A 12,013-nucleotide genomic window follows, 5' to 3' on the forward strand; every position below is an offset into this window, starting at 1 on the left:
TGGGTGCTCCACTTTAGGTGACTGTACAGCAGTGCCCCTCGTGGAGAGGAGGGGCTTAGGAGTTGATTTGTGAATGGTGGAGAGCACCAAAAATCCAAACTGGGCATCTGCGGCTGATTGTTACTGTAACACATAGTGTTTGGTAAAGGTATGGGCTGATGCCCAGGTAGCTGCTTTACAAGCGTCCATGATGGATACACTATTGAGAAAGGCTATCAACGTGGACAGCGCTCTAGTGGAGTGTGCATGAAGTCCAGAGGAAGCTTGTAGATCATAGTTTTGGTAACAGAATTGGATACAGGTAGATATCGACTTAGAAAGTTTCTGCTTGGAGATGGTTTGACGTTGAGAATGTCCTGCTGTGGATACAAACAGTCTGGATGATTTGCGTTCTGTCCATATAGAACGTTAGCGCTCTGTAGATGTCCAGCGTGTGGAGGGAGGCCTCCCTGTGGTCAGCGTGATGTTTGGGGAAAATACAGGTAAGTAAATGAGCTGGGTGAAATGGAAGGGGGTAGGAACTTAGGATGTTGTCGTGGGATTACTTTGTCTTTGAGGAATGTGGTATAAGGTGGGTGCATCATTAGGGCACCAGCTCTTCCACTCTTCTTGCCGACGTGATAGCTACTAGGAAGGCGACCTTCATGGATTGGTGCAACAACGAGCAGGATGTTAGTGGTTCAAAGGGTTTGCCCATGAGGGCATAGAGTACAAGATTGAGATCCCACATGGGAGTCAGGTCCCATAATGTGGCATAACTGTTCTCTAAGCTGTTGTGGAAGCGCTTAATGAGTGAGTGAAGATGGTGACTCTGTCCACCTTAGTGTGGAAGGAGGCGACGGCTGCTCGATGGACTCCGAGTGAGCTAGTAGATAGGCCTGATTTTTTTTTAGCATCAGTATGTAATCGAGGATTATGGGCAGGAGGGGCCAATTGTGGAGTAATCTGCTTGTCCTGGCACCAGGTACAGAACCGTTTCCGCTTGTGCGTGCATGTCTTTCATGTGGTCATCTGCCAGCTGTTCAGCAGTATGTCTTGTACTTCCTTGGAACAGTCTGTCTCAAGTCCTGTCATCCACAGATCAGCCAGGCCTTGAGATGGAATATTGAAATGTTGGGGTGACGAAGGCATCCTGTGTTAGCAAATGAGGCACGAGGAAAAGGTTCATGGTGGTGTCACGGCCATCTGTTTCAGGTATGGGAACCACACTAGTCTGGGCCATGCTGGTGCAATGAGGATGACTCTGGATTTGTCTTGTTTGATCTTGTGAAGGATACGGCTCAAAAGGGGGATTGCGGGGAAGGCATACAACAGTGGAGCTTTCTATTTCACAAGAAAGGTGTTGCCCAGAGAGTCATGTCCCAACTCGGCCCGGGAGCAGTACTGCAGGCACATGGCATTGCGGGCCATTGCGAAAAGATCCATTGAGGGGAATCCCCATTGTTTGAATATAGTTTTTAGGATTCCAGGATCCATCGTCCACTCGTGCGTTTGTGAAAAATTCCTGCTTAGTTGGTCTGCTGTAGCATTCTGGCATCCTGGTAGGTAGAATGCCATGCTGTCTATGTTGTTGGAGATGCTCTACTGCCAGAGGTGGACTGCTTCTGCACAGAGTGGATAAGATCGAGCCCCTCCTTGGCAATTTATATAAAACATAGTCGCCAAGTTGTCTGTAAGAATCTGGACAGTCCTGTTGCAGATTAGGGGAAGAAAGTGATGGCGGGCATTTTGGGCTGCAAGTCAAGACAGCATTTGAAACCTAGAGAGCCAGGCATGTCTGAGAGGTTATGTTGAAAGGAAGAATGGGAATAGATCCATTCTTATGCCTCTTTTGTAATTGGGTAATTACCCGCCTGAGGTGGGGGAAAGGGGAAGACTAGGAGAGGAATTTTTATTTTTTTAATGGTAAAGAAAAATTTAAGGAGAAATTAATAAAGAAAGGGTATTTGCTAGGGAAAGAACTGAAATAATAGAAATATCGAAAGCGGTGAGGCGCTGCTGTCATTCCAACCAAAGCCAAAGGCAGTAGAGAAGGAACCGGGGGACGGTTGGCTGCACAAGCAGGGTAACTCCTCAGAGCGGTGTGAGATGGCTGCCGCATGTGTGTGGCCAACCAGGGCACTGCTACTACAAATCTCTGATTAGAAGCACAGGGCACCAAGACACCTAAAGTGGAGCACCCACAGGGACACTCCTTGAAGAAGAACTGTAGGTTGTCCTAAGTGGTTTACTTTGCCCAACTACATCAAAGGGATGAATTCCGGCCCCAAGGACTTCAATAGGCCATGTTTTCACCCTAGGATTTTACAGCGAGATCGCTAACCTACTGCAAAACACACATAACTTTTTTGCTACTGTAAACCCTGCCACTGTCTTTGATGTGACTTGTGCCTGATGGAAACACTGAGTAAAGATGTCACGAGTCATCTTTTCCAAAGAGTGGGTCAAGAAAATGAGGTGTGTACAGTAAAGGATACTTGAGAGAATGTGACTTCCTAGTGCACAGGGGAGATTCATGGGTCTGAAGTGAAGTCCTTCAGTGAGGTTCATTGGAGCCTGTTGGACATTTTTCTTGCATGGCATTTAAAAGGAAATAGAAACATGATCCATGGTGGTATCTGATCTCCTTAGCCATGGATGATGGTTGCAGGACATTAACAGCAGCAAAATGCAACAGCTGTCATTCCCCTCTCTCTTCACTGACAGTGGTGACCTGCGTTATTTTCCCAAAAGGCCAATTATGGTGCTTAGCTGTGCAAACTACACTGCAGGAGCCTGGGAGCCAACTCCCTCCTTAGAAATGAATGAAAGCAGTAACATTTATCGCTGACCGGGGAGGATTATGCCTGTCACTTTAACTGTATTTCAGAGAAATCCAAAGCAGGAGACATGGAATCTAACAATTAATCAGATCAAGGCCTATTCAGTGACTCTCTCTCTTTCTGCATCTAGCATTTCACATCAGACAGGCACATGTCCAGAGAGAGAACATCACCTGAGGAATTAAACCTTATAAAAAATTTCCATGTTACTAACAACAAGGACTAATCTCCCCTCTATGGTGCCCTGCTTGTTTTCTTCTCACAACAATCACTGCCACCAGCTCTCACTGCCTTTTCTCGTTTCCCCTCTTTGTAATTTATTTAACTTTGACGGAATTCATGGCAATGTCATTTCAGGAGCCGCTGTTGCAGCATGGGCATAACCCTCAACACAGCTCCACTGGAGGGGACTTTCACACCAAATGAGCAGGCTAAAGAAGTGACTCAGTTAGCTGGTAGCAATAAATAAGCTCTGACCCATCGTATGGACTAGCCACTAAAGAGAGACATGATCACACTTACCCAGCGTGTTACATCAGCACCACGGCAAGAGTTGTATGTTTTTTTCCTAACGCAATTAATCCCATTACAAACATCTCACCTCCTCTTTTCGAGGATCGCGAGGATTTGGACGACGTGGACCACTGCTTGGTTATCCCTCTCCCAGACACGGCTTCACCAATATTACTAGCAGCGTCTGCCGCATCGACGGAGGACATGGCCTTGCTTTCAGCATCATTCTCGCCCGGGGAGTCTCTGGGTCCATGCTGCTCTGCCTCATTTTCACTGTAGCTGAACTGGGCCATTTTCTGAGCCAGCATCAGCTGTGCCTCCTTCTCGAGCTGCCGGATGTCCTCAATGGTGAGTCCATACCATTCATCCTGCCAGCACCACGCCTGCCGGTGGGCTCTCACCATTACCTTCCGAAGGCCTGCAAAGCAAGAACACGCCAGTGACCAGCAAAGCTAACTCACTGCAGGAACGTCATTGTTTGGGATTTTCAAAGAGAACTACTTAAAATCTCATGGTAGATCATGCCCTTAAACTGGTAATTATCTCTGACGGATGCACAGGACATACAAACAGCACATTTCAACTTTCAAGTCTTTTATACACATTAACAAATTCATTCTCACAAACCCTTCAAATAAATAACATTATCCCCACTTTACGTATTGGGAAACGGAGGCAGAACAGAGCTGTAACAACCTGGAACGTTGCAACAGACACTGCAGAGCAAACCACTATCACATGGTAACATGGGTCAGGGTCAGGGTTGCTGAACTAGGTGGACGTAACGTTTACTGAATTGCGTTCTTTCACTTTTGACACTTTTAAGGTACATCTATACTGCAGTTGGAAGCATGTTTCCCCACTCAAGTAGACTTGCATGCACTAGCCTGGCTTGAGCGAATGCACGAAAATAACAGTGTAGCCGCGGGTAGCATGAGTGGGATGCTTGAGCTAGCCCTGTGATTATGAACCCGCGTGGACCCCTAGCGGGTATGTACTTAAGAACGTCCCTACTGGGTCAGACTAAAGGTCCATCTAGCCCCGGTATCCTGTCTGCTGACAGCAGCCAATGCTGGTGCCCCAGAAGTAATTAACAGAACAGGTAATCATCAAGTGATCCAACTCCTGTTGCCTATTCCCAGCTTCTGGCAAACAGAGGCTAAGGACACCATCCCAGGGGTGGCTAACCCGAGCCACCACCGTGCTAACCCCAGCTACATGCTATTTTTAGAGCTTAGGAGCTTGATCCTGTCTAGTCAAGCTGGGAAGCACTCTCCCAGCCTCAGTGCAGACATATCCGTAGATCGGAATGCAACAGACTGGTCCAATAACATGAAGAAAAGCTAGTGCTGCCACATAGTCTTCCAAAGAGCTCTCTTTTGCTCATAAGAAAGACGAATAGTAAGGGAGAATCAGAACTGATTTTCATCTTGAAAAATTTATACAGAACAAATTGTCATAAAGCCCTGGCTTGTCTCATTCCGATTCTCACCTTCATTTATGGAATGAGCACAACCCTATGTGTCCTTATGCAGGCAAGACACCCACTAAAGTCAATGTGAATTCGGCCTCTGAAAGAAATCCAGGAACAGTCTCTTTATGGATAAGCACCAAATACCTCTTCAGCCAACATACTAATAATAGTTAGTGTGGTTTTATTAACTCTCCAGGGAGTGAAACATTTTGACTAAAAAAAAAAAAAATTGCCATATTTTTGAGTTAAGAAAAAACTAGTATCTCTGTGCTGATTTAACTGTAATATTTTCCACTGTTTTAGGAAAGATCATCCCTTGTGATTATCAGCAGGCGATGGACACTGAATCACTTGTCTTTCAAACCTGTCATCCTAGCTAACCCTGTTCCAGTCAAATCATAATAATACTTCTAGAATTCAACCAGTGTGGAGCCATTGAAGGGCTCTGTCTGTGCTAAAGATCTCTTTGTAGTTCAGGGTTTGCTTTTTCTATTTAAAGTAAAACCACAAACACAATCCAATTATAACATAAAAACACTGCAGAATCTAAGTATATCTGGGCAGTTGTTTTTACACACAAGAGTGACGTGTCCCAAGCATTTCATAACACACTTGCAATTTCCTGGCTGCAGATACAGGATGTCTGATTTCCCTTGTGTGGCACTTTATTTCCTTGATAGCCACAACAGATACCATAACCTTGTCCGAACAGTTCTAATTGCTTGAACATTTCTGATAAAATGTAACCCTGAAATTGTGTGTTTATTTTCCCCCAGTTTCCCTTATTTAGGCTACTCACAAAGCAAAATTATATGGTTGTGTCTGATCCTCCAGCTGCAATCTATTAAAACACAAGCTTAGAGGAGATGCCAACACTTGTACATATCAAGCTGTAAGGGCTGGCCAATATATGGGAGTCCTTCCATAGACTTAAATGGGCATTGGATAAGACATTACTAGATGAGTACTTCATAGAGAAAATGTAAGTGAAGCAAAACTTCTCAGAAAAATACGGGCTTATCCCGAAACTTCTCAAGTTATCAGCACTGGCGTGCACATCATCTGCAATATATAGTCTTAAGATACATCATCACTGATTTGTTTAAGAAAAACAAAAGAAATAGAACCCATGTACAAAGGGTGCCAACTGAGTGGGAATGGCAAAAATCCTGAACTTGTACAACATTGTGCACCATTAATGTAATTAAACTCTTTGGGGTTCACTCCAAAGCACATTCAATTAGCACAGCAGATTAGATGAACAGCCCACATTTTCAGTGAGTGTCTCAAGATGTCAGATAACAGCGACTGTCCAATTAGTTAACAAATGACTTCTAGGTTCAATCAGGGACTGAGAACATTTCAACAGCCTCTCTCACAGCCATTCCCTTCCTTGTCTAGCCTCTTAGTAAGTCAACCACATATTATAATTTTCCTATTTTTAACTAAACGAATGTTTTCTTCTCTTTCAACTCTTTCCTCGAACTTTCTATTGTATGTCATTATGGAACACAGTCTAAATAACTACGTAGTGCAGAGCATTAGGAGTCTGAACCATGTTGACCGTGGACAAGTCACTTTACTGGCCCATGGGTAAGCTTCCCCATCTGTAAAACGAGGATAATAGGAAATTTGGGATGAAAAAAGGTCCTCAGATAAAAAACACAAGAGAAGCGTGAGGTCTGAGTACAGTTTAACACCCTCTCTCCCCCTTGACTTAGAGTTTACTTCTACATTGTGATTTTGCTATTAGCAATTTGGCCTGACACAACAAGCACATCCTCCAAACTGTTACCAGTACCAAGGAAACATATTAACAAAAGGGAAACTCTCCCCCACATGGCAAGCATGGACTGTTAAGCAAGGCTATCCATCTCCCACAAATCCTCAGCTTTTAATTTCCACTCTTCATTCAATTTTCTGACTCTGCTTCAAAGACTTCTCCTATTTTATGCAACTTAAAGTTACTTCAGATCAAAGATGCATCATTTATATCAATAAAACACAGCAGTAAGGAGCCTGAGTGGCAGACAATCAGATGATATGGCTCACTGCTACAGCTGGATCAACAAGAGACTGAATGAAGTCTTTTAGGAAATATACAAGAGCCATCTTTCCAAGAGACCACAGTTTAACTTATGCAAAGCTCCTTTATGAAAAGGATTGGAAAGATTACATTTTTATTGCTAAATGTCAGTAAATGTTAATTTCACCCAACACAAGCAAACCAATGAATAATATTTCCATCGATAATAATCGTATTTTACAGATAGGCAAAGAAAGAAAAACCCTGCTTGAGAAGTTACTGGCATTTGGTTTAAGGATATTTGTTTTGTATATTTTGACTTGTGATGTTGACAATTTGTGTTTTAGCAGTTATAAAGCTTTAATGTTTTGAATCTCAACATCCTCAGACATTAAACAATTGCTGTCTGGCCCCACACTACTGTCTGACACCTCCCATAATTTCACACAATGAAAATGTAAATTGATAAATAATTTAAAAAATGCTTATATTTAAACATTGATACTATCAGTTGAAATTATGAAAAAAAAATTCTACCAATCCTATTTATGAACAACTGAAAGGGCCATATACTTCTCTTCACTTTCCAGATAAAAAGGGCTCATTTTATTTTGTCGCCATGTTTTGTGACAGAGATGAAATTAATTCATTTCCCCAATATACTGAGGGGGTTTGTCATAGTGTAAGAGTCATCTAAGTACGGTTTGTCAGAGAGGAATAATTCGTCCACACCAGACTGAAAGACTGGCCAAGAGTCTCGGGTTATGGACAATGTAAAACCAAAATGGCTCTAGCAGAGCACTCGATATCCACTACTGAGGCTAGTGGATCGACTGTAACAGTGCTCCTGAGATAACTAATATGGAAAACACAGTATGATTACAAACAATGGGACCAATGCTAAGTATTGTAAGCAATACCACAGTTGTTCTGTATGAGCGAGCAGAATCAATTCAAAGAAGCTTTGCCAATAGGAAGGAACAACTGTGCAGATAACGTAGGAAAATGTAGCGTGAACAGAAGCTGGATGCCATTACTTAATGGAATCCAAGGGTTTTTAGTATATACATTTGAATTAGGACATTATATCTGGCATCTTCATTTCCATTTTAATGATTGTGTTTTAGTGTAATTACTAAAATCTTGGATTATCTGTCCTTTTTCCCAGCACTCACACATATAATTTCTGAGACATCTGTTGGTTAGCATGCACACATTCACTGCCCTCTACTTCCCACCTTCTCTAAGCCAAGAATTTAGTGTGTTTTACACAGAGTTTTAAGTTAAGTAAGAGCTGGGGTTTAGTACAGTTTGGTTTCAGGTAGCTGGGAATTCTCAAAAGAACACTAAAATTTGACTTGATAACACAAGGTACTTAACTGTACGTATCATTTACAACCTCTGCATTGCCTGGGTAGCTACTTGGCACTCAGCAAACTCCCACAGCTCTCTCCGAGCCTAGACTGGGCTCATTATAAAACCTGTGGTGGACTCTCCAACTGAATTCTCTTGCGCTAATGTAAGACTATCCCCAGTTGTTGCACCAAACTGAGACCCAAAGCAAATAAAACTTCTGAGCCTCAATAAATAAATAAATAAATAAATAAATAAATAAATAAATAAAATTTAAACAGTGAACTCTTTTCCAAAACTCTGTTTCTGTTTTGTTCTTTTTCTTTTTTCCCCATTTTTGGGAGCATCGACACGTATGGGTTTAGGCAGAGATGGGAAGTTTCAAACTGCTGCAAGAAAGCCTGTTCTCACAAGGCATGATTTTGCAGACTCAAAGTTCTGGACAGTTTGGATAAACAAATAAATTACAGGGTGTTCACCCAAACTGAACCAAATCTCCAAACCTTTAAAGGTCATCATCTCTTCACTTCATCTAGCACAAACTGAAGTGCCTCCTACTCTATACAGACAAACTAATGAAGGGTCTAAAATTTGAGATCAGCTGTTGGAAGAAAAAGTGAGATATGTATTTTCCAAATGGATCACTGTAGCGGTGCCTGCTCCTGGCCCCTCCACAAACACAGTCAGAGACCAACTGATGTGCAGCACCCGTGTCCTTTTATTGTTCGTGTCTGTTCCCACCATCTATTATTTACAGAGACCAATACTCTGGGAGACTACGAACCTCCCAGCCAGAAGGGATCTACAGCCCACACTCCTCCCTTTCCTGTCTCCCCCCGGCTTCCTGTCTCTTAGCCAGCTTTATAGGGCAGGCTGGCTACCTAGGCCTGCAGGTGTGGGGCAGAGTGGGGAGTCTCCACCCCCCTCCACTAAGCCCTATGGCAGGCCCCTCTGCAAGGCCCATTTACTTGCGTTTGGGAGGCACCTGAGGATTTGGCCCATTCTAAGGAAAACCAACAGACCTTTGAAAGCGTTAGTTAGATTTGTGACAGATGAATCCTTTCTCCAGAGGATTAAGGCCCTGCCCAACATTTTCTAGGATACAGCTATGACAAAACATGGTTAGGGTCCACACACAGTCTGACTGCAAACAACGGGAATGATGCTGAGTACTCTGGGCAGTCCCACAGCCATCCTGCATAGTGCTGTCAAAATCTCTTCTAAGGGCATCTCTTATGTTATATGCACAGGATTCTGTGCCAAGTGTTAAACTGAGTAGTCTAGTGACCTCTTAAGGCATCCACACATGAAAACTGAGCACATACTGTTTATGTAACATGCTGCTGCACTCTGACTCAGAAATGCTAAAAACAATGTTAAAATTTTGACAGCACGTACAAGACTACAATTACTCACCAACGTCGTGGATAAACCTCTCGATTTTGGACTGCATCCCCCAGTATCTGAACTCCACTTTGCACAGTTTATATGCACACATGATTGGATATTTCCCAGGGTTGTTCTTGTACCCCTCGATCCAGTCCTCTGACAATGGCCCTCTTTTAGTCTTCACGGATTTATAAAGCTTTGGATCCTCTTCTGACTTGTATTCATGTGGTGGGATAGGATCTTTAACAATATCAATAGGATCTAAAGGCAGAAAACACAAATAATTTTTTTAAAGTTTTCTCTTTCTGCATAACTATAAAATAACACTTTTAAAAATCGCTTTGGTGTTTATCAGAAACATGAAAGCAATTTAGCTCCTTCGTATTTTCTCTTAAACAACTGATATTTAAATTGTTTATACAATTTTGCTAGACAGCGATGCTGACAATGCCTGGAGAACTCACGTGCACGGTCTTAGCAAATGGATATTTTTGTCCAAAGATTTCGTAAACCGAGGGTATTTTGGCAGCTCTGTCTGTTACATCTTTTCAGCTGTAAAAAGAGTGTTTTTGTATATTTCACCCTTCAGCTCCTTTCATGCCACCACAATGCTGTAGCTCTGCCTAAATTTAGAAGCTCATAATACAACAGTTCTTTTCTAATAATATCATAGAACAGAGACTAGCCGCTGAATATGGTACCATTGCAGAACACCACAGTGATGTTACTGGTTTACTTCTCATTTGCTGATGTTGTGCTATGGACAATATGTAATCTGCATTTTCTGCTTTGAAGTCTAAAAATTATGTAATGAATACTTCTGTGATAAGGGGGACCAAGCAACTGTAGCTGAACTAATGAATGCATCCTAAACGGTCTGTAAATAATCCTGAGATCAGAAAACACTGCTAGAGGCATCTAAACTTCCACCTGACGCGGTTATATCTCAGTTATTCCCTCAGAATTGACAGGCCGTTCAGTAAATTCTCTATGAAGGAACATGACTCAAATCATTCTTATATAGAGTCAATTTAGTACACAAAGGCTGATCAGGCAGGTTTGACATTTAGTGACAAGAACACACTAATCCAGGCTGAAAATAACAAAAAATGTCAAGCCTACAGAAATTAAACACAGTAACATTGCACCTTAGATACTGTCTTTACCCACTGATAGGCAGCGTTTCAGGAGTGGATAAGAAAAAGGTACAGCAACCACTAGGTGTCCTCCTCTCCATCACTGGGACACTGTGCTTGCTAATCTCACATTTCCTAAAAGAAGGCCAAGCAAAACTCAAACCAGTCCATGAGCGTGTCAGTAGTTTCATAAGCAAGTGATGCTTTAATGGCGTGTAACTATAATACCTAGCACTAACTGACACAATGCATCTACTGCTTATGCCATAGGGACTGGCCAGTAGGAAATACAAGCAATGGGAATCAGGATGACACTTGCCATTTTCGGCCTTTTCACAAAATGCCCATTTTGCCTTCTTCACATTGAAGTCCTTTGTTTTGTAAGGCCCAATAAACTGATCTGCTGAAAAGGGTGCAAATAGGAATCGAAGGCTGAAATGTTAGCCAGTGCTGAGATGATACTGAGGAGAAAGGGGGAAGATCCTTCCTATGTTTTGAAAGTTTGCATAGGAATAATGTTTTCCCATAGAAAGAAAATATATTATTATAAAATTACTCAAAAATAGCAATACTTCCCCTTTGATAGCTCTTTCTATTTGGTATCTCACAGTCCTTTAAGAAGCCTTAGTCCTTACAGCATCCAAATGAGGCAGGAAAGTATTAGCCCCATTTACAGTTGGAAAAATGGAGACAGATGGAAAAAATTAAGCGATTTGCCTAGTGTCACACATGGTCTGCAGCAGGGCCAGGAACAGATCTCCTAGTACCACTTCTTTTTTTTAGCCATTAGACAATGCTTCTTCCTCTAAGAAAAATTACTATAAAAACTTCTGTGCAGCAATCAATAGCAGGATAGAAGAAAAAATGAGGGGAAAAGTGATATTCACCAAGAATTGTCTGTCTTTTTTCTGCAGGAGAAAGGTTGAATACATTGACATGATCCCCTGGATCGGCTTCATAATACGTTTCAATATCAATTGAGAATTTCTCCACAAAAGGACACGTATACCTGGAAGAGAAGAGTAATGAAGCTTAGACTAAAGCCTATTAGGCTTGATGGAGTAGAGAAGTGCTTTCATAACAGACATCTAAATACCAGCTGCAAATCCAGGTCATTTCTCACTCATGTTTTACTTTAAATACCCTTCAAGACGCAATCTGCATGTACAAAAAAGGAGCCAGTGATTTTGCTTTGTTAACATTTTTTTCTTAGGCCAGAGCGTGGCCTCAGGATATGGTTTATATGGGAATGCTCTGCTACACTAAGACTCCAAGACCACAGATTATCTCCAGTATTAGG

The 12,013-nt window shown here is 42.2% G+C and overlaps 1 protein-coding gene across 4 annotated transcripts in view; it reads right to left on the bottom strand.

Annotated features, from left to right (window-relative positions):
- Positions 1-12,013, bottom strand: part of PITPNM2 (phosphatidylinositol transfer protein membrane associated 2) — a 197,704-nt gene that overhangs the window by 55,167 nt on the left and 130,524 nt on the right. For all 4 annotated transcript variants that reach the window (XM_032800530.2, XM_032800527.2, XM_032800531.2 and 1 more), the window contains 3 exons: positions 11,601-11,722; positions 9,605-9,838; positions 3,424-3,753 (listed from right to left, as the gene is read on the bottom strand). In XM_032800530.2, coding sequence (XP_032656421.1) covers positions 3,424-3,753; positions 9,605-9,838; positions 11,601-11,722 — 686 coding nt within the window. The remainder of the gene's footprint in view (positions 1-3,423; positions 3,754-9,604; positions 9,839-11,600; positions 11,723-12,013) is intronic.

The sequence above is a fragment of the Chelonoidis abingdonii genome, chromosome 22 (assembly GCF_003597395.2).
Source record: "Chelonoidis abingdonii isolate Lonesome George chromosome 22, CheloAbing_2.0, whole genome shotgun sequence".
In the NCBI taxonomy this organism is placed as follows: Eukaryota; Metazoa; Chordata; order Testudines; family Testudinidae; genus Chelonoidis; species Chelonoidis abingdonii.